Here is a 23,909-nt window from a genome sequence, read left to right as displayed (position 1 = left end):
TTAACAGCTTATCCTATGGCTTACTTTTCTTTCATGAAAGAGGAACCATTTTTATTAATTGAAACAGTTGGGGTCCCCAGAGCAAGGGATGTTGAAAATACCTTAGACACTCGATTAACATAGATATACAAAACAAAGGGAAGCTTTTACAATTTGAAGAGTGGTAATGGCTGTAAGATAAGGAGGCTCCAGGATAGTCTCACTTAAGATGGCTGGGCCTTGGGATGAGGGGATGCACAGGAAGACAGAGATAAGGGAATCTGCAACCTCAAAGGGACGTGGCCTACCTGATCCCTAGACTGAGTGCGCGCAGAAGCAAGGGGTCAGTCAGCGAACACAGTGAGGAAGACTACCGGCCTTCATCTGAAGACCCCCGACGACCATGAGGGAAAACGACTGCGCATGCGAATGGACATATGCATATCTCTTGGCTATGTAAATGAGTTCTCGGAAATCCTATGACTATGTATAACTTTATGGTATACAGTCTCTGAAAATTTACCAAACCGGTGGAGCACTCATGGTGGATAATCCCCAGTGCTGCCCAGCGCTGCAATAAAGAACGCCTGCTTAATAACACACTCTGGTGTTATTGAGTTTTCTTTTGGACTCCTTACCCAGCCGCACCTCGCTTCCCACTTTGGTGAGGAAAGTTAGAAAGCAAGGGGGTTTGGAGATCTCCGATTTTTGTATCATAATAAAAGCCTTTTCTTCTAGAATAATCCTGAATAATTCCCAGCACATCTGCTTAGATCATGTTACTTTGAACACAATTCGGAATGACGCTGTATAGGAAACTTAAAACCCTGATTTTTCTCTTTTTTAACTTGACACTGTGTAGCACTATATTTAATATGATGATCTGGTTCAAAAGCATTCCTTTCTGATGCCTAGAGTAAAACCTGCAATATTTGTGATTTGTTTTTGCAGATGGATTGCTTTTTCTCCTTTTGCAAATGTTTGTTATGGATTTTTACATTAATGTTAGTAGGTATCTTGTTTGTTCTAACAAGTAAGTCTTATTATCTGTAACGGTGCACTGTTAACTTCTAATCTCTTATTATGCAATTATTAAAGGAGTACAGAAGCTGAAGTTTGAAATTCCACATGCTTTGCTTTCCCAAGAAGAAAAAAGCCAGCACAGTCCTGTAATGAAGCAATTTTATTTTGTGTTAACAGAGTGAAGGGGTAGAAAAATTCTTTCAGATTTCTAGTGGAGCAATATTTAGGAAATGGTCTATACACAATAAAATAATACTACATATCTTGAAATAGAGAGCACATGGGCTTGTGCCTTTTTAACTATAAGGCAACTGACTGAAATGTTATGTGGACAAACAAGTCTTATGAGTGGAGGATGGATTTGCTTGGGATGGTGACACAGCCTGCCAGAAAAAAGAACATTGCTTTTTCTAATAGTATCATTATATGTATGAAAATCAGTTACTACACTGTAAAAATTTTGGTTATGAATAAAATTTTCTCCTTTGCTGCTTCAGACTTGGTAGGAGTTCAACTGTTGAGGGAGAGAGAAATCTATTCATATACATAACAAGAGTTAAAACCAGAAATCTGAGATGCAAGTTGCTTTCCATCAGTACCAGTTAGTCATACTGAGAGAGTCATTTACACTTCTAGAGTTTTTTTTGTTTGTTCATGCCATGTTTAAATGAAGATTGTTACAGTTAGGAGTGATCACATGTTATGGAGAGGAAAAGTAACAAGGGTGGGGGGGTTGATGTGGTCTTTTTTTATTCTATATAAATGAACCAAGATGTGTAAGATTTCTGAGGTTCTTAAATACCTGACCTCAAGAGTGAAGTATTTTTGCTAATTGGTATGTGTCTTATGTGGAAGGAAGATTTTGGTGATAAAGAAAGTGGTTGCTAAGTCACTGTTCATCCTAAAATTACTTGATTTCTGTCTCTTTAGCTTACAGACTTAGATATGATATGGCATGAAAATCGTATCAGTTATACTGCTTGTTTTATGCCTTTGATGATATGCAGTGGAAAGCTGTCAATGCTGATTTGATTTGTAGAAATGGTATTACACAGCTAAGTTGTTCTGATGACCTCTGGTCCAGTAAGGAATGAGAATTAATATTGTGCCATTGACTGGCTTTACAGTAATTCTCAGTGAAGAATGATATCAGATTTAATTTTGTCCAGTGGTGTATAGATCCCTAGTAGAAGATAGAAGTGATGCTGATAGGCGTGAGGAACTTCTGAAGACTGAAGTGCTTTATCTGTGCTTGAGGCTACTTGTGGTTTTGGCTTTTCTTTGTTGTTTTTTCTGAGTTTATGGTAACATGCTAAATACAAGGACCTTATGGAAGCACAGACTAACACGTCCGTCCATCTGTGTATGGTAGATCTTTATTCTTGATGTGTCATGTAGAAAATGTTACCCGTGTTTTGTCAACTTCAGACACGTTTGTTATGCCTAACATGCTTCAGAACCTTTGAAACCTTAAGCAGAAATAGAGTCACTGAGCAGACAGGATTTGTGTCACAGTATAGTACTTAGTTCGACAAAGTCTGACAACCTGCTGAATTTGTAAGGTTAGCTGTGTTTTTGTGAAAATCTGTGGCCAAAACAACCTTTCCCCCAGACATCATCTCCTTTCCTGTTTTCTGCTGGATTTCTGTGCTTGAAAGTCTGATATTGAAGGTCCTCTGACCTTGGAAATTGGTCCACTTGAATTCTCTAGATCCTGAGCTAGGGAACCTTTAGATCCTGCTCAGAGGTTTGCTTGCTTAGCATACATAGTTCTTTTTCTGTTTTGTTTTGACTTTTCATTTTTCTTTAGTTGGCTGTTTGGTTTTATGTTGGATGTAGCTAAGGAAACGTTCGTAACAGGCTGAGCTGACCAAGTTATTTTTTGTTTTGAATGCCAGGCTGATGTGGTTATTATAGCCACTCTTTAACAGACACTGGATATGCAGTGTTGATTCTTGGCTATGTCTGGTAGTGGGAGAAACACAGGAAAGCCCATTTAGCCAAATCTAAGCGATGATGAAATTGGTGAGTTTTTTCCTAGGGGAAAAAAGGTATCATGTGTTTGCCTCCTTTCTCAGTAATTACAAAAGCTCAGAAATAGTTCTGTAGAAACTTATGTTGGGTATTGGTGTAATTCTAAGCAAACTGAAGTACCTTTTAGTGCTATTTTCTGTTCCATTCCTCTGAAGGGAAGAAGCAGCAACAGAGCTTGTGTGTGGAAGCACCTTTATGTTATCGTATTTGGCCTACAAGACACAGTGCTGACTGTAATCTTGGTATCTTGGTATTGAATGTCCATCTAGGGATGTTTACAGAGAAAGCTGAACATTTCTAGAGGGCTTGAGCAGGGAAATGGAAGTGTTTGGAGAGGGTGTGAGTTTCAAAATGTCCCAAAATGGACATCTGCTAGTCAATTTTTCAATTTCGGGGCTTGGACAAGTAGTAATAATCTCTTTAAACCAGCCTCACATAACTTTAGATTGCTCTGATTTACCTCACTGGAAGTAATTGTTGTAATTAGAGCTAACTTGCAAAAGCTGTGATCTGTTCTCTTTATTCAATACAGGAGAATGGGAAAAAATGAAAGTCATAGATTTGGCGTGTATTTTTTCATGTTACTTGCTGTGACTTGAAGGAGGAGTGTTTAATATGGGCCCTCTCATTTATTTATTAATTCTAAGGAATTACCAAGGTGATTTCTTTTCTTAGCCTAGCCTTGTTCTGTAACTTGGAGAATTTTTGAACTAAGATGATGGGACAATCCAATAAATGTCATAATTTGTCTGAATTTAATGTGAGCTCCCTGGAGCGGAACTTCTCAAATCAATAGGTTTTAGTGGTACTTATTTTTGAAGGAAATGGCACCAACCAGTAATGACAAGCTAGCAATAAAAGAAGAATAGCCTTTTTGGAGAGATTTCAAAAGAATAAGAGTATTCTTAGATCTTTTGGTGTGTGATCATTTTGGAGACACTGGAACTACTTAACTAATGTTGCAGAGACTAAAACAGAAAGCTGGCTAAATGTTGGCTCTGTATGAAATAGGAGAGATGTAAAACTTTTGCAAGATGATCAAAGATGCTATCCACAGTTAGATGTATAGTACTTTAAAATACAATATCAGAAGACCTTCAGGCTTTAATTTAGTGAGTTTCATTAGCTTGTGGCAATTTGACTACCAGTACAAAAGACAAAGATAATCATAAGAACAGTGTAAATGAATTTTAAAAGCCCATGAATGCAGGTTAAATGTGTTGTTTTAACAACTCAAAACAAGTTGTCCAATTGTCAGTTGACTTACCTGTGATTCTGCTTAAAGGAAAGGGCTTTGCAAGAGTAGTAGTTACTATTTTTTTTTTTTTTTTCCCAGATTTACCATGTCACATAGAAAGTGTTGAAATCAGTGCAACATCTAGTATTGGCATCACCTTTTTCAGATGCTGAGAGGGACTGCATCCTTTCCCATTATCCATTACTGTATTGATAGTTTAACTGATCCAGGGTATGAACTAATAGAATTTTGTGAGATTAACAGGGTAGCAATGTGGGACCAGATTATGTGTTTTGACTATTCTGTGTAACTCTATGCTAACTCAGATTTAATGGAATATGCCATTTGGAACAAAATTTGGTCCCATAGATGCAAGTCTTGTCAGGGACTAGAAATATTAATTTCACCTAATTTAAGGTTGCCTTGGAAAAGATTAATGATTACTTTTCATTAGCTGCTTTGCGACTTCAAACATTGTATGACTTTTGCTCAACATTATAATTATTTAAAAAAAATAATAAATGTATCTTTTCTGCTACGATGTGTCTGATTTTTTTCAGATAATACATACATTTGTGTACAAAGTGGGAGGGGAAAAATCTATTCTCTACAGCAAGGGAAAACGTCTGTGTCTTCAGAAGCTCAGAATAGCAAAAGAGAAGACCCTTTGCAGTATCTTGCAACAGCAAGAGGTTTTTGCAGCCATCGTTCCACAAAACTGCATCCCTACTGCAAGTCCATATTTTTTTGCAAAGGTTGTCTCCTTGATCTTTGTACTTCGCTACATTGGGGCCTTTTCAAGTAGATGACTCTTTTGCCAATAGACGGGGTTAGCACAAAGGGCACAGACACCAGGTTCAAAAGATGAGCTTACTTTTGCTTTAGTTTTAAAAGCAACAATAGACTAGTAAGGGAAAATAATACAGCAGGAACAAAACAAAGCAAGGTGATGCACCTAATCATTACTACATAGAATTAAGCATAGTGATTAAGAAAGATTCATCACCAATTGCCTTAATACTTTACCGTCATCCAGATCCGTAACATCAGTGGGGAGCCCCTGTTACAGTGAGGATTTGGGAAGAGCCTTTCCTGGCAATTGGGAGGTCCTGTGCAGTGCGTCCACTCATAGGTGAGGTCTCCAAAGTCACTCTAAGAGGGTCCAGCTCTTATGACTATTGAATAAACAAGCTCACATAACTTCAAATGCGGCGGAAAAGTTGGTTTCACTCTGTTAGATGCCACCCAAAGCCTGGCCAGGGCTCAAGGAGGAACTAAGGGAGCGTCTTTATCTATTTGGCTCTGACTACATGTACCCAGACAAGGCCGGACACTTGGTTTCCCAGCCTTGACAGCCTGCCTCTAAGCAAGGAAAGATAGATACGTTCTCATAACACGGATAGATTCTTATGGCTTTTCATTTTCACTAAGGATTATATTTTATCTAAGCTACCTGTTTCGTTAATAATCATGCATATTTCAGTAATAGTCAGATACTAATATTATCTAATGTGTGGTTGGAAGTTCATCTAGAGGGCAGCTTTAGTTTGGGGCCTCAGCAATTCAATGACTTTCCTATCTCCATGCCTCTAAATTAAATTTGAAATTCAGTAATCTCTACGGTACTATATTTTTGCAGAAATTCTTTGTTTGCTTTCTCAGCATCTTATGGAGATCAGACTAAGAAGCTTTCTTAGCTGATAGTAATCTTTGTCTTACAAGGTGTGGAATAAGGAGATTGTTTTGTGTGTTGCTGGACCTTTTGGCGGTGATGGCGGTGGCTACCGTGTGGCCATTAGCTACAGAAAGCCACTAAGGTGGCTGATGTACTGTCACAGGTGAGAATTTTAGCATGTCCTAGCAGTTTTGCACTGAAGATGCAGTTTTTCTGTGTCCATTTTCTCACTGAGAGGAAGAGGCTTTGTAAAATGAGTGTGCCTGTACACTGGCATTTGTCATGTGTGAGGCAGTGGTGACTATTTCATGGATGGCAGTGTTATTTGTGTGTGCCTGGGGCTGCCAAACAAGGGTGAGATCGCCTGTAGCGGGATCAAGGCCAGGGTTTCAGCAGATTCTGGCAAGTCACGGCTTTTTGACACTGTACAGCAATGGCTGCTGTTGTGGCCCCAGAGGTTAGGAACGGTTTTATTTGTTTCCTGTGTTCATCTGTAGTCTGGTCACAGTGATGTTACATTTTGTGTGTCAGGCCAGGTTTTCAGTAGCGCGTGCTCTCTGTCATGATGGCAGCTGCATGGGTACAGCAGAGGTGGAACTCAATGGTTTTGCCACACCTTCAAAAATATATTTTCTTGGTTATTTGTGTGTTTTAACATCAGGAAACTGAGTATCATATGAACGCAGTTCCTTCATCCAGATGTGTACACTTTAAAAACACTATGTCAGTGAAACCTGAATGCTTAGAAAAAGAAAAAAAAAAGCGTGCAGACGGTCTCTTGTAAGATTAGAGGTGGAAATTCACCTTTCTCATTTATTCTGATGGTTTCTTTGTCTTCCAACAGGGGATTTGCAGCTTTCTAAGAACCAGCTAGCAGGGCTCAGCAGTGCTCCCTGCCTTTTTCCTCACAGCGTGTCTAGTTCAGCCACCTCTCCACCCCTTCCCTTGATGCCTTTCCTGCCATTTTGGGAACCCTGCATTAAATTTCCAGCCAAGCATTGGCTTTCTTTTTGTGCTTAAAACCAGGGCCTAACAGACAAGGCCTTCCAGAAGGCTCTGAGGGGCCCCTCTGCCTGGCCTGGTGGTGGCCATAAGGTTGCCAGCCCAGGACAGCCATGGTGAGGAGCTGCTGCCTTCCCATGTGCCTGCCGCTCTGGAGGCTGATGCAGAGGTGGGTTTACCCTGTTGCATGTCCTCCTTTGGTCAGTACCTTAGCATGTTACTTGTTCTCCAAAGCCCTTTGACCTGTATGGGCTTTTCCCGTTTTTTATCTGTGTGTGGGTTTTTTGTTTTTGTTTTTTTTTTTCCTTTTTAACAGCTCCTATCTAGAATTAGTTTTTTTTTTTTTTCCTGTTGTAAGTACAAGAGATAGTATTGGGAGTTTAATGTCTTTTCAGATAGCAAAGTTTTTATCAGCTTTAGGATTCTTCCCAGGGACATGCAATTTTTTCTGCCTTCTATTAAGTAGGTCTAACCTCTTCAATATATAACCCTCTGCTTGCTGGCTCTTCACTTCTTTCATCAGTCAGTCTTCAGTTTAATTTGCTTATCAAATCCCATTGTGAATGAATTAGGAAAAAGTATAAAGTGTAGGTATTTCCCTTTCTTTGAACTGGAGAGCTTGCAGAACTCACCAGTGTGGGTGGCCCCTCTGTGTTGAGGTATACCTGAGGTACACTAAGACTGTGTTACCTCACAAGACATCGAGGCAAAACTCTGTATTTTTCGTGAGAGTATTCCTAACTATTGGATATTTGGCAAATCAAATGATGTATTAATCTTTACAATACTTAGAAATGCCTAGACTTTCAGACTGGAGATGCCAATAATGAGGTTGAAATTAAGGTGAGGAATTAAAAGGGAATGCTCAGTTTCATCTTGAAACCAAAATATTTATTAACAGATGAAATTTGGTTTTGTTTTTTTACCTATAAGGTTTCCAGCTAGCATCACACTTGAGGAAAATCTGTTCCTGTCTGTCCACTTTTGTATTTGTGCAGATGTATAAACAAAGCACAAAAGGATTTGTAAATAATATTTCACTTACCTCAAATAAGTATGTCACATTAAAATGGAAACATTAGGAATAAGCAGATTTCTGTACCATTAAGAATGAAACTGGTATACTATTTCTTGCTTGTTCTGGTATCTGCGTTGTAAGAAATCTGTTTAAATGGTTGAGAGAGTGCAATAAAAAGCCAAAGACAGCTTCTGAGAATTAGAAGGATTGCCTTACACTGATTAAATTGAGAGAAACATAGAAACTAATATTTCACTCCATAAAACCACAGGCTGCTGAGGTAGTGTACATTCCATATAATGGATAACCTGAAGGAAGTAGCATCACAGTTATGACACTGGTAAAATTCACATGCCATTTTTAAATCCAGTTCTGACTATTTTTTAGACATGTTCTCTGTTAGTGTATTATGATAGGAGATTTAAATACCTTGAGAGTTAAATCAATCTTGAAAATATTTGGGTTTCTTTAGATAACCTGTTTATATACTTACTATTCATCTATTCAGAATGTTTTCAACAGTGAAACAGTTTCAGGCTTCAATATAAAATACTGTTTGTCCTTGAAAGTAGTTCAGTCTGTTAAGCAAATAAATTTCAGTTGTGTCATGCCAGCTATTCAAGTTTATATTTTCTCCTTCTGTTTCTGTACTCTTGATTGTTTTCTGTGTGATGGGGTAACTAATTTTTTTTTTTAAAAAAAAAACCCAACAAAAAACCCGAAAAAAACACAACCCATAAAATATGCTTTTTTGTCACTGAATCAGCAATATTGATATTGCTTTCATGATTAACTTGAAAGTAAAACTAGTGATGGTGGAATCTTGCAGGAAGCGTTAATTTTAATGGACACTTCACCATAAAGTACAAATTTGGACTTCCTGGACCATTTATCCAGTTTGCTGAAAATGAGTTAGCAATGATTTTGGCTTTTTTGCCAATTAAAGTTTCCCAGAATAATTTGTTGGTCAGGTTTGTTTAACCCCTTGCTTCCATCACTAACTTTCCCCTCCGTCAAAGAGAATATTAGAATATAATTGTTGCCTAGTATTAAATCTGCTAGTATTGAAGTATGGAGACCCTTAAAATGGTCAGCAGCATATAATTTAAAATGATGATAAGGGGAGGGAAAACTAATTACTTGAGCATTAGTTGGAAGGCATGGGTTTCTGTTAGATGATACAAGTTTTCCAGCGTGAGTTGCTTCATGACACATTGTCCCTTCCATCTCTGTTGCCCACTTCCCTTTGTGCGCACACATGAAAGAAAACTTTGTCTTCTAAAGTTCATCCTATTTCAGCTCCCTGAGCAAATGCAGAAGAGTTCTCTCCAGGGGTGATACTATGGGGGTTTCTCTGCCAGGCACACACAGAGAAAATAGAGAATATGGTTGTAACATCTGTGTACTTTCAGTAGATCTGAAGCAAGCAGCTTCATCAGTTGGACATAAACAACACTGTTGTAGAGAAATGGTATTTTTATTGTTTGTTGGTCTTGAGTGAAACATTAGTTATTTCACAAGTAATCAAAATTTAGGTGTTTTCTAAAATAGCTAATTTTGATATTAAATTTACAAATTTGCAGCAAAGTGACTTTTAAGAATAATTACTACTATAGAAATCTAAACAGCTTTCAAAAAAAAACCACTACAGTTTTTACACTAGGTCACTGTAACTTTTATATTTGGGACGTAGGAAGCCTTTCTTACAGTATCTCCAGGTCTTTCAGCTGTAACACTATGGAATAAGTGAAAGCATGCAGTTGATTTTGTATTTCTTCATAGTTAACATTCCAGTGTTAGCACTGCTCCTTACAAGGACAAACCTTTGCTTTTATCTAGTGCTAGGGCTTCATTTTATAGTCTTTTTTTTTTTATATAGAATATATGGGAGAGAAGATACGGGTTCTAATGCAGATTATTTAACATGTGTGATTTTGTCAGGTTTTACAGTTTTTGCTTTGCTTTCACTCAAGATGTTGACTCTATATACAAGTGAAATCATGGGTGTTCTTTGACGGTATTTTAATTCTATTTCAAAAGTACAGTGAGTCAGGAGAGGATGCTGTGTATGATGTGTGTGTGTGTGTGTGCCTGCAAACAAAAACTGTCCTGAACTTGTCTCCAGAAAGTGTGTTTATAGCATATTAAGATTACTTAGAGATACAGTCCTCTGATAGAACTTCTTTGTTGGGACTTTAACACTTTTCATTTGGAAGGATTTATGTTAAGTGCAAATAGATTTTGGCATAGCTTCTATATTTTCCTATTACTCTTTTTGTAAATTCAGGTAAAAAATTACCCTGCAGGTGAACCCATTATCTGCTTAATAGACTTCTGTCAGTGTCCTCATAAAAGCATCTGGAGGTCTTGTTTCCAGAAGTTTGCAACTGAAGTCAGTTTTCTTTCTTCTATGATGTTACATCCTCACTGGAAAAAAAAAAAACCAACAAAACCAAAAAACCCCACAAAACCCAGTGTTCTTGACTGTTTGAATACTGTCCATAATACATCTCTTAAAGAGTTCTAAGCTTTCTTTTTATTCAAAACAATGGCTCATTTAACTCACTTGTGATAAAACTTGCCACGTAATATCCTTATTCCTTGTACATGCCAGAACTCATCAAACTGGTGTGAACTGTGACTTAACCTACCATTAGAAGGAAAGTCCAGTACCATTTGCACCTCACAGTGCCCCATAGACTGGAGGCAGTGGCTCAACCAAAGTAAAACGTTCCAGCTGCCACCAGATAACCTCTTGTGTAAACACATAATCAGCTTACATTAAGAAACAAAGTAATTATTTCTTACAATCAGAATACTTACTCCATTTGAGTTCAACTTACAATGTATAATTGACCCCTTAGGAGCCATGTGTACTAGAAAAGAATTAACAGGATAACTGGTAGACTCTTGATCTTTCTCTGCACTAGACTTAGAGCAGCTATTCACTTCTAGGGACATGGTTGTTGGGTATGGTAACTGATACTGCTGCTGTGGCAAAGCCTCATATGCAGTCATTCTAAAAAGTAAAATAAGTCATAAAAGATATGAGTTAATGCTGTGGGGTATGTTTGTCTAGGGGAAGAAAAGGGGAATTTTTTAGATTGCTAGAGTCCCAAGAGAGAGAGTTTTATGGCAAAAAGATACTCCATCACAAGCTGTTTTTAGGGGGTGATGTATTGTAACTACTTGCCTCCATCCCTCCCCACATCAAAGAAATCACAGCAGTAAATCAAAGCCTGGGAGTCGGTGCCTTCTCTTGTATTTTTATTTATGCTTTTGCTGCTGAATAGAAACCCGAGCATCAAAAAGGTTGTTTAACCTTTTCTGTGTCACTGAATGGCAGACATGTGGAGGTTGAGATTACACTTATCGTCTCATCCCAGACAAAGCTGCGTAACCTCCTGTGCCTCTATTCTCAAAATTATTGCAGCTCAGAATATATTAATCTCAATGTACAGTACAGTTCTAGACTTGATAGAAAAATCTTTCTTTAAAAAGACCTTTGCTTTCCTGCATGAAGGACACGGAACAGTTTTGATAGATTAGAGTGGAATGTGGACATTTTGTCTTCCACTAAAAGGAGGTACATGGAGCATCGAAAGCTTTGAAAAGCATGTTCCCCATGTTCTGTAAGTACATTGATACCAGTCTCATAGCATTGTTTAGGACCTTGCTTGCTGAGCTATAGATAAAAGCTGGAGTGTGTGATTTACATTTTAAAGTGGGAAGTTACTACAGTTTTTACTAAGATAAAATAATTTGTACCTTCTCTATGGTTGATCAAGAGATGGTCGTTGACACTACTGTGTATACCAGAACTTGACTTCACATGTGTTGGGCATACCGTGTTGACCTTACTATCAGCCTGACTGTTCCCTGGCTATCATTAATGCTTTTACTAGTAGTATTTTACAAGTGTGTAATGTCTACTCAGGATGGCCAGTCATTGTGGATTAACTTCTAGTACCTTACAGGTCACTGAGTATATGTTGGAAAAAAGAGGGGTTTTTTTTAGGTGTTCCTCACCTTTGTTATATCAGGAGAAGTTCCCTCTGAGTTATTAATGACATTTTGGTTTAAACTGCACCCAGTGTTCACTGAACTACTTTAAGATGGTAAAAACAGAAAGTCCATCCTTGATTTCCAGTGTCCTGTCTTGTTCAGTGATTAGTTAGGCATTAGAATTTCTCTGAATTTAGTTACCGAAGAATTTAGTTACAGAACTTCCTTTTCATAGTTTTAACTACTAAGCATTGTCTATTTTGATTTCTGAAGTTTGCTATTTAATTACTTGTATAATATATGTTCTGGACTTTTATAATTTTTTGAATAGCAACTGGCACTAGCTTCTAACTGACTAGTCAACTTAATTTCATTTATCTATTTTGTATTGTGAATAATTCTTGGAATGTTGCTTACATTTTTCTGAGACTATAAGACAAGGAGATAGCTGTAATGTAAAATAATCATTTTATATGAATATCTGACTTAAAATGCAACTAATAGTAGCAATACTCTTAGAGTTTACTTTTTATAAATAATTGACTGTTGCTGTAGAAAGGTTTTGTTCTTGAAATAAATCTTTTGATGTTTGTAGAAGTAAGAAGTTGTGAAATATTTATTGTACTTCGTATTGTTCAGTTGGAAATCCTTAAATCTGTTCTTTTGAGAGTAAAAGTAAATATTAAAAAGCTCAGTATGTCAAAGGAATTGTCAAGTAATATTTAATCTTTGTGGAATTCACATTCCTCAAGTGCAGTGAAAAGAAAAGGGATTCTAAAATCTTGCGGTTATTGGTGTCAAAGCTTTTTATGCATCGTGAGTAAACCTGCTCAGGTTTACTCGTGCTTCTGACATGAACACCCAAAGGTAATAAATATCCTTTATGCCATTTCGTAAGTTTAAAACTCTTGTTTTTCATCAGTATAGATTTTGTCTGAAGTCAGCTTTAAGATCCTGATGCCTGTGACTTTTGTAAAATTCAAAAGATCTTCACTATTATGCATGGGGATTGAATGGGATATTTCATCAGCAACACCTGTATGATAGTAGGTGAAACTGTAAAATACAATTTGCGAGCTCTTACTTAAATTGGCACATGACCTTTTCCCTCAAATACTTCAACATGTGGCATTGCGTTGCAGTGTTGGAAGAAGTAATAGATTAATATTTTGTATTCCTTTAGTGGGCCAGAGCTGTACTGGAATACTATTGTATAATTATGTAAGAATGTGAATTTTTTTGAAAGGAAGCTTTTCAAATGGCTCCAAATAAATGTTTCATTAACATTTATAACCACCTGTAGTTAGGGTCCTTTCTCATATCAAAGTGTGTGTGTCTGTTGGTGTTCACCAAACTCACTGCATAAAGTGGTATTTGGTGATGGTGTGCAGGAAAAAGTAAGGAGATGAAGGAAAATGCTGGGTGGCTTCTAATGATATATAATTAATCAGTTTTTCTGAACAGCCAAGTTATTTTTGAACTATAAATACAAGATTTCTTCAAGATGAAGTATAGGTATGCTGGGATTATGATGTGGCTTTTTAAGTAGCTCTCAAAACCAATTACATATAAAAGACAGTGAGATATATAATTTGCAAGTTACACTGCAGGGAATATGGCAAAATATAATTACTGACAGTAGACATTTGGCTATTAATATTGTCATTTTGACTAATACCAGGGCTTCCAGGCTGTTGATAAATTTACCAGTAGTGCAGGGAAAGCTTGTCATTTGTACAGTACCTGTTTACTTCTGTGTAGACCAATATGGTCTGGCCTCAGGGGGAATAAGTTGGAGACTGGAGTAAGTGAGCAAGATCTCAATTTTAAAATTTGTCAAAACATGACACCTGGTAATTTTGCTGAGGATTTAGGTTTTTCTCCTTATAGGTGTGGAAGACTAATAGTAACTACATTAGTTGTACTGCTTTCCGCAGCACCCGTGTGATAGTTTTTCTCTTTCATTTTTCTTGGGGTATTTGCTTCTGATAAGGTTTCAGCCCGACCTCAGGTATGTATGGTAGCATAGCTACAAACATACACTGGGAAGCTTGTGTTTTTATTTAGTTTTTGTGTAGCAAAAAAACCCAAAAAGGTGTTAAATAGTAAGTCACTGTTCATGAATAAATTGTAGTTCAGTATCAGCTAAGTATAAATAGATAAATATGTGAAGACATATAGAGATATAAGTGAGTTTACAATAAATATTTTGATAAATCTCCAGTACAAATACGTAACATAGGGACTAAAGCCCTAGATTATTATGGATGGAAGAGTTCATGTAACAACATTTGGATGTTCTTTGGTCACTGACTCAGTGGTCTGCAAGACCAGCGTTTTAAGAATTGTTAGACTTGTTAGAATATATGATGATACCACAAAGTAGCCCCACCTTCTCTCTGCCAGAATCAGTTTCACTAGCTCTGTATCCACTTAGGAATGAAAATCTTTTTAAACTCTGACAAGAATTGACCATCAGGACAGTGAGTAGTTACTACTTGCAGTAAACTTGTGTCATAGATTTAAATGTGATGACAAAGGTTATGAAGGAAGATGTTTTCTTGGTGATATTAATTGCGTTATATTTCCCTAGTGAAAGTAGGAATAGAGAGGTCTTCTGCTGAGGTGTGTGATAGTAGACTGCATAGTGCAATAGTAAGCTGTTTACTTTTTTGTCCATAGCTCACCAGAACAATTTGGAAACTGGCTAACACATAGATAAGATGTTTTGAAAGCACTTATACTAAGTATAAAGAAGCATATGAAAGCCCGTATCTTTTAATTGTCTTTGTTCTGGAATCCAGGCCAGAAATTTGACTCTTCCCCTTGCTTTTTTCGTTTAGGTGTAGCATGATTTTGGCCTGAGGGTCTGGCAAGTCTGCCACCATGTTGCAGGTAGGGTAGGTATAGTACAAAAATAGAGAGTTTTGTTTAGTGCTTGCTTAAAGAGCAGCACTTCTGAGAGTGAACAGAAGACAGGCAAACAAATTGAATATTGGGTTCATTGTTTGCTAAAATCCTTGTAGAAGGTGTTTTCACTCTGGCCAGTTCTCATCATGTCCACATGAAGGCTGATGGTAATTTACTGCTCTAAATTTAAAGCCTAATTTTATAATATGGCCCCTTTTGAATAACCTGAGGCTCCTCTAAGAGCACCACTTAGGAATTACTTCTGGTTGCATCTGATCTTGTCAATCTTGCCAATTCATATTGTCTCCTTGTCCATTAACTTGTGCGTTTGAAAAGGCTGAGAACAGGTATTTTTGCTTGATTTTTCTTAATAATTTAGTATCTTCATATAAAACAAATAGTATGGTGTATGTGTACTTTTATTACTCATTTTTGAATGAATGAAAACAATCTGCTGCTTGTCTCCCTCCATCCTCCTGTTTCTTTAGAATCTGTAAAAATTACATTTTTTTAAAAACTTCAATTAATTTTCTGACCTGAAAATTTTGATCTCTTTAGAAAGTTTCTTGATGAATTACTGCAAATAGAAGTATTTCTTGGCAACTAAGAGTAAAAAACCTCTGCATTCTGAAGTATCTGTACAGCTCTCTCTTCAAAAGCATCTTAACAGATACTCTCTGAGTTTGACTGGCACTGCATGCTAATCTTAGTGGTATTTAGTTGCCTTGCAAGAAATAAAATTGCTCTTGTTGTTTTGCAGCTTTTGTTAGCACCTAAGGAAGCTGTAAATTTTCTCCACAAACCTTAATTTCAGCTGTTGGTCTGGAGCTACTAGATATAAACTGGGTTTATAATTAATTTAAGTGCTAAAGCTGTCAAATATCATGTGCCTTATGTGACACTTTCCCTTCTAGCTGCTCTTATCACTTCTATTTGCAGTATAGGTTGTTTCTCATTTGCTTTTCTAATTGCAAGTGTGACACTCTTGAAAGGCTTTCCATGTAGCAGTTCTTCTTGACTGGGGCTGCAGAGACATGCAAGGAGGCACACTATCTCCTGGTCCCACTGGCAGCCAGGAGCAAAATGTGTCAGAACCAGTACAATGGGGGGAAGGAAAAGAAATGAAGCAAAAGCATTTTTGCAGCTGTCCAGTTAATCACATATTTCGCAGATCTACCTTTTTACCATCAGCCTGTGATTCCTTGAATTGGTTGAAGATTGCATGTGTGAAAGAAATAGGAGACTTTTATGTGTATCACTTTTATTGCTACTTTTCATGAAATAAACAGGGAAACTAAGCAAGATTCTCTCTCTTGAAGAGAAAGCACGAGCATCACAAAAGCTATACCTAATTGGCCAGTATGTCAGCAATATTTGGAGGTTAAATTGACCATTTATCAAAGATCTTAATCTTGCTTGAATAACTTAGGTTAGTTTTTATGTATTTGAAACAAAGAATTATTGTAACTTTTTTTAGGAGGAACACAGGTCACTGGCCTTGTCATCCGTGAAGTCAAATGATTCAGCCACTCAGGTATAGAGGATGTGGAATTCAGTTAAAGGTGATGCTCTATACTGGTAGTCAGAAAGGAGAATCGGACCGTCTACAAAGTGCTGTATTAGAACGTCCCTGTGCAAACTGATGGACGTGATTGGAATATAGATGTATTAGGATAGCTTCAGAAACCTTTTATTCTAAGTACAGTGCTCAAGGAGGCATGAACTGGAAGGGTGAGATAAATTTGTATTAAGTACGTATACAGAAATGTTACATATTTTACAAAAACTGGAATATTTGCTATTGTGTCAGAATGTTTGTTCTAACCACTGTGAATTACAGAACTTTACATGATTCCGTTGTCATATTTCTGCATTTACTCTTTACAACTTCAAGCAATTTCACAAAACTTCATGCAGCCTATTGCTATGAAGCCATTTCCCCTTCTGCCTGCATGCACAAGGCCCTTGCAGGAGAGGGAAAGAAGGATCAGAAAACCAGGATCCACCAAATGGCAATAGCTGTGGCTTGGTCAGGAAATGTACTTGTGGACCTAGCACCATTTTCTGTTGTTAAGTTATACCCGACTTTGCTCCTAATCACATCCCTTACCTGAGATTCATAAATAAAAAAAACTCCTTCGAAAGTCAAAGTTTATTATCTCCTTTCTTCTCCCTCTGCATATATATATATATATACGTCCAACATTGTGTGATTTGTAGGCAATTGTATAGGGAGAGTTTTATTTTCAAATGTTATTTCTGATGAAAATCACCATGCAAAGATTTAAAATGCATTTGCTGAAAAGAAATGCAGTAGTAAATGTTTTGCAGCACCAGTATAAGGCAACAGATCCCATGACAGTGACAGGTCCCATAGGAAATGTGTTAATTAGTCATAGGAGTTTCTGGAAGAGTGTTGTTCTGGGTTTTTTTGTGGTTGCCTCTGAAGTGCTGCATTTTGGTATTCCATTAAGTTAATGGTTTAATGGCATATATACATATTGCTTATAGGTGCATGAAATAATATACTTTCTGTTTATAGTACCTAATATTGAGGTAACCCTTTTTCAGATTATAAAACCTGATAGGGACTTTATTTGATAATTATAGGTTTGAATTATTTTATTTGTGCAATTCTATATTCATATGAAACATACTAAAACTATCTTAACAGCTTTTAAAGTTACATTTAGTCTTCATTCTGAGCTTGGTTCGTTCGTATGGAAGGCTGATATAATGCTGTGAACAAAAAGTAAATCTTAAGTGCTCTATATAGCTCTTAGTGAGTTTGCCTGACATTTAAAATCTTACTAAGATCCTTTAAGTGGACGAGAACTTCACCCTTTATCTCCGCCAAGAAATACATGTAAATTCATGAGATTTTTTGCAAAGTGGGGTATTTCAATTCTTAATCTCTTTTACTGGCTAGCAATTTCAGGAAATGTAGATTATTATTTCTTTAGAGGGATTCTGCCTTTTATGATTTATAGATCAGATTTACCTTTAAAAGGACAATGGATTTGATTGAGTTTGGAAAGGTTAGGTACAAATTTGCGCATTGTGCCATTGTTTGCATAGGGAGATGACTGCACATTTACCTGCAGAATGGTGCCGAGTCAAGTGTGAAAGAACAGGTACCCAGTACATCTGACAAATGAAAACAAAGATGAGATTATATGATCTCATGGTTTGGTAAATAGTGTGTAATAAACGAAGAAGACAGTTTGCTTAAGATATTAGAAAGGAGAATGAGTTCCTTTTTTTCACTTTAGTGAATTACAGCTTCCTGAGATACTGAAGTTGTTTCTTTCCACTGAATGAAATATTAGAACTGAGGGCATTTTTTAGTGCAGAGCTGTTCTAATGTATCCAATTAGATGTGGGCAAAATATTCTGTATGCGGAAGTTTATTCACACTGTGCACCATTAGTTCTTCGTGCAGAATTTGAGTGATAATAGCTTGTCAGTATCCGTTATCCTAAAACTTCCAAGTGATTGAGTGGCTGTGTTTGGTGTGCAATTTTAACAATGGTGCTAATTGCTTTATTGAGATCAAATAGTAGTGTTTTATTGAAATGCCAGGCTGTTGCCGAAGTCTGCCTCTACAAGTGTAAAGTCTTTCTGTGTGAAAGAACTTGAATTACAGCCTGGGTAAACAAGGCTATAGCTGATGCGGAGAATTCGTTGTTGTCAAATCTGTGGTTAGAGTGTGCCGTTCATTTATGACCCTTTCTTGAGAAAACATTTAGCAAAAAAATAGGAGAGAATATTGTTCAACAAAGTGTACTTACAGCCTAGCCAGGCAGATTTTAGCTGAGTTTTCAGCTGTACTTAATGCATATTAACTTATTTTAGTAGTGTTTGTTGTTTACATTATTTGGAGAGAGAATATAATCTTGAACAGAAGATTGTGGCTACTAATTATGCCCAAATTACTAGTTCAAGTGGAGAGTCAGGATATGTCATTCAGTGTTTCCATTGATTTCCAAACTATAAGTCAAATCTACTAAAAATACTTGGAAAGACTTGGAATCTTTCAAGGTCAGTTACTTTTCCAGGAGCTACCGCTAGCATCTTCCTCCTATCATCCTTTTCCTGTTGCCTGTTGAATACTAACCCCTTTGTCTTTTCAGGTAATACATTTTTATTTAAATTAAATTTAGATAAAAATTAACAGAGTAGCATGAAGGTGAATCTCCAGCTAGTTTCAGTTTGATTTTTAAATCAGAAAAATGAGCTGCCTGAATATTTGAACTCATGCATGCATTAAGGTATGATGCTGTTAAGTGACTGCATTTAGTGTTACGTAAAGATGACTTAGTCTTTTGCTGGTCTTTGCTTTCTGTATTGCTGACCCTGCCTGAAAGAGTAAAAGCTAAGTAATGCTTCTTCACTGATGTGCCAATGAAACACTACGTCCAGTACACTGAGCTTTATGCTATAAATAGAAGCAGATAATGCTAAGGTTTATTTCTGGTTTCTTGGACATATCCTTAATGGGCTTAAGTAATAGAACTTGAAAAAAAAAAAAGGCAGTGAATGTATTTCATTGTTCTGGCAGCAGCATCAGATTGCTTTTTTTGATTACCCTGGTGTCCTTCTGTAAATGATCTCTCACGTGCAATATCTGAACATTAAGAGAATTGTTGGATCAACGTGTTTGGCTTTGTAGGTTAGCATTACAAGCCATTCAGTTGGTGTGTTTTGATTTCTCCAAGTGGTATGCTTCCTGACTTGTAGTGCTGTTTTCCTAAAAGCATGTTTTTCTGCTTCATGTGAGTTTCCTTGTGGTTGTACTAAATAATGAATGCTGCTTTTTGCATTGCACTTTCACCTCTCTGAAAAACATAGCATTACTCTTCCCTGCTAAATTTTTACACTTGGACTGTGAAGTTTTGGTGTTTTGAAGTTGTTGAATTAGGTTAGTAAAGTGCATTTATTTTCTATTCTCTACTAACATATTGAAAAATAAAAAATGTTCTGTGCTAGCAGATAGTTAAAATTAAGTTAGCTATGGTTTTGTACTTCTGTGGTGAATTTATCAGTTCATGATAAAACTGGATCCAGTTAAGCTATCAGAAGAGAGTGCCTTGATTTTATATCCATGCTTATAGTAAATTTTATAGAGCCTTTTTTCAGGGATACGAGTTCCAGGTTGTGACATTAAGTTCGTTTACTTAGTGTTAACACAATACTCCAGGGCCATCGGACCTTTAAAAAACGGTAGTAATACAGAGGAATGCTGTTCAGAGTTCTGTCTTTTGTATTTCGTAGCTTGATAGGTAATTTCAGAGGACTGTTTTAACTGAGTCACGATAAAGATCAGTTTATACTGTGGAATTTAAAAAAATGCTTTTTTGAACGAATAATATCCTTGTCAAGCTGTCTTAGATTGGTTCATAATAAATATAAGAGAGAAATTGTCAGACTGGGCCTGTGTAGAGAGAAGGCGAAGCAGAGGGATTTCTTCTTGATGTTCAAAGATTCATATGTTGAATTCCCATTAGCCCTTTATGCAATCATCTCTGAACTCGGGCACTTAACTGTATCAGGAGTAATCTTTGCCTTGCTTTTATGTCTGGAATGTCTTTCCTAACAAAAAAATTAATAAACATTGTACAATATAATCTACTACTCGGGAATATCTCACGCTTTCTTGCATTTCTAGAAGTATTACTTGACACAAGTGTCAATAAATTATTTGTGTGCATTGTACATTCAAGAGCACTGACAAGGTAAAATATATTGTGTTCTAATAAAATCGTAAAAGGTACCACGTTTTGTTCTAGGCATAGAAGGAAGGTGGAAGTGGAAACATGTTCATTGCTTTACTTTCCTGGTCTTCAGAAGTGGGCTGAATGGCAGTGTGCTTTTTGAGTTGTGACAAGTCCAATCAGTGATATGGGAGGAGTTGTCTGGCTGGAAAATCAGTGTAATTTTTAAACTAACCCACATCCTAATTTCAGGTCTACACTGGAGGGATCTGATGTGTGAGAAATGTTGTATGTGCACTCCCACTGAGTCAGGGATAGTTAGGGAGTTTAGCAGAAGCTGTGACTAGGCCATTGGTGTGTCTCATGAAAGGCTGTCCCTTTTACTTCCTTTATAAGTAGTTTGTCTTCATATAGTATTTAAGTGGCTCTTCCAAATTACTGAATATTGAATAACATATTAAAATGGCTAAGAAAAACTTTGGTTTTACCTTTATTTTTTTTATGCCTAGTTTTGTAATTTTGGCCTTCAGTAGCTTCTGAACATAATGCCTTCATTTTTCTTAAATGTTCAAGAATTAGTAATGATTTAGGGTCCTAATTAAAACTAGTTAAAAACTAGTTCTGGTATAAATGTCTGAGACAGCAGAAATTGCTTTTCTTTAAGCCTCTTACTTCACTTTACATTTTACTTCATGACTACTCAGCTATTCTGTGGTTCACAGAATCACAGAATCAATCAGGTTGGAAGAGACCTCGGGGATCATCGAGTCCAACCGTTGCCCTGACACCACCCTGTCAACTAGACCATGGCACTAAGTGCCATGTCCAGTCTTAGGTTGATAGTCTGAGTGCAAGAGGTTTTCTTTCTCTGTTTTTGATGTCCCCTCTCGCCCCCAAGAAAGTCATGCACATGACATAGTTAATTGTTTTAAAAGCTTAACTGCTCCAGGTTTACAGAGTATTGCAAGGTTTTATATGTATATTTCAGCAGTAATTTATGTTGAATGTTTGTTCTTTGCCTGTGTGTTGCACTTAAGGCAGTGGCATAATCATATAGAAATGAACCAATGAAGAAAATGTTAGAGTGAATATTTTTTAAGTTTGAGAACTAAATTTTTTTTTTTATACTTACTGGACATGTCTGCACTAGTAAATGGGCCCAGAACTATTGACAGCAAGACTAGCTAGAAAAGAAAATACTATGTCTATATGATTAAGCTCTCTTTTATTGTCAAGAGCTGCACAGCTACATCCAGCTGCTTTGGAGAGTGATGCTTTGGCTGTGTTAACTACCAGACTGCTCCTGGTATTTGTTTGGTGTTAGTTTGCTAAGTAGTGGTCTGATAGTTCACCCTTAGAGACAGTTAAGCACCAGTGCCCAGGAGCACTTCCAGGACATATTAAATATACCAAATAGATGTAGCTGTTGAAGATGCAGAAAAGAAGCTTCACTCTAATATGCTTAATGGAAATATATGTAGATGCATCGTTACAACATGAAGCAGAGTTTTTGAATTCAAATTGATTACATATTTAAATATTTAAGTTACTCCAGACTTGACCTAATGATGATGTTAAAAGAGGTGATGCCTTGGCTTCTCTATGTACGACAAAGTATTAGGAATGTATTCTGTACTTGACAAATATTCTTCATACGGTAGATGGGGATTAGTAAGACTGACTAAGGGATGAGCATTTTGTAATCCAAGTCCTTGAAAAAAATTTCTAAATTAAAAACGATCTTTTTGTTTCAATGTAAACACTTTTCTACAGTGATTTGTACTTTTTTTTTTTTTTACAGTGAATTGGAAGCATAGAAGTATTCATTTTGTATAAGCTGTAGATGAGGTGGAGTTTCGTGATGAGAATATATGAACATTTTACTTTGACTCACCTACTTTTTTCTACTTGCAGCCACAGCTTTCATTAAATAGCAAGGGATCTGAGTTGACAAGCTGAGGTGTTTTCCTGGCAGTCTAATAGGCCCTAAGCTTGTTTGTGTTTGGGGAAATCGTTATTACTAGTCGGAGAACACAAAGTTTTGCTTTGCTGCCAATAAAATACTAAGTTATGGCTGGCTAGTCTTAAAAATGAGATGTACTTGTCATATATATAATGTTTTAATTATCATTGATTTTTATCAGGGGTAAAATGAGTAGCAACCGTGTAAACACTTACCAAATATCTAATTTGACTGAGAAAATCTTAAGCCATTCTTCTTTTTTTCAGTTATAAAACTAAAAAGTCAGAATAGTAATTTTCATGGATTTCCTTTTATTGCCTTAAGGGAAAGGGCAGTGCAATTAAGCGGGATTTTTGACAATTGACTTAGTTTTATGTGTTTTAGTGGTCTTGAGATTATAGAGAGAAGTGTGAGGGGTCACACACTGATGACTATGTGTTGATGATCAGACACGTGATTAGTTGATTCAGTGTGTGATTCATTTCACTGCAGAAATACTGAGTGAACTGACATGATGACTGTTTTTCCCCCATAGTGTGCTGGAGAAGAGAATTGGGTGGACAGTCGGACTATTTATGTTGGGCATCGTGAACCGCCTCCAGGCACTGAAGCGTACATTCCACAGAGATTTCCAGATAACCGAATAGTCTCATCAAAGGTAGTAGTATTTTCTTTTGTTCATTTACATAAATCAGCTGAAGTTATTCTTTGTGTGTTTGTTTATTTCCTTCAAGATTTTCTTCCTATACTTCCTGTGTTTTTCTCCTTTACCGTGACTGGCAGAGGTAAAATGAAGGTATCTCAAGTTTCTTCCACAAAAACTAATTGCAAAATTACCTCTAAAATGAACAGAAATAGAATGACTTTTCCAATGTTTACTTATAGTAAAGTCTGAGAGTGATACTGTGCTTTTCCACAAAGGAGTAAGAAAGCAATTTTTATTTGGGGCAACCCTGGAGTAAAGAAAATCATCCCAAGGAAAGACCACATCCTTTGTAATCTAAAGCAATACCTCAAAGTACTAGAAATAGTATGATCAATATAAGTGCTCAAGAAATGAAGCTATTTCCACAATAACAGTGCCATTCCCTTCAAAAGCTCATATTGACAAAACCCCGTAGAAATAATATTCTTTGTTAGATGCATACAAGTGAATCATTCTTAAACTCTTAGTATTGTGATGCATTTGTGCCCTTTAGAAACCTTCCAGTTGCCTCTCACTTGAACTAGTAAATCTTTCTGTAAGCTTCAGCAGCTTTTTGTGAGCAGTTGGGTTGTTGGTACTCTCCACCTGTTTAGACTGACTGGCTTGCTTTAGCCAAAGGTTTGCACTGCAGTGGCATGGAAAA

At 36.8% G+C, this 23,909-nt stretch overlaps 1 protein-coding gene across 2 annotated transcripts in view; it reads left to right on the top strand.

Annotated features, from left to right (window-relative positions):
• ATP11A (ATPase phospholipid transporting 11A) overlaps positions 1-23,909 on the top strand; it is a 135,158-nt gene that overhangs the window by 38,511 nt on the left and 72,738 nt on the right. For both annotated transcript variants that reach the window (XM_068420519.1, XM_068420528.1), the window contains exon 2: positions 23,096-23,218. In XM_068420519.1, coding sequence (XP_068276620.1) covers positions 23,096-23,218 — 123 coding nt within the window. The remainder of the gene's footprint in view (positions 1-23,095; positions 23,219-23,909) is intronic.

This window comes from Nyctibius grandis, chromosome 2 (assembly GCF_013368605.1).
Source record: "Nyctibius grandis isolate bNycGra1 chromosome 2, bNycGra1.pri, whole genome shotgun sequence".
NCBI classification, from domain to species: Eukaryota; Metazoa; Chordata; class Aves; order Nyctibiiformes; family Nyctibiidae; genus Nyctibius; species Nyctibius grandis.
This window is presented reverse-complemented; position numbering and strand designations above follow the sequence as displayed.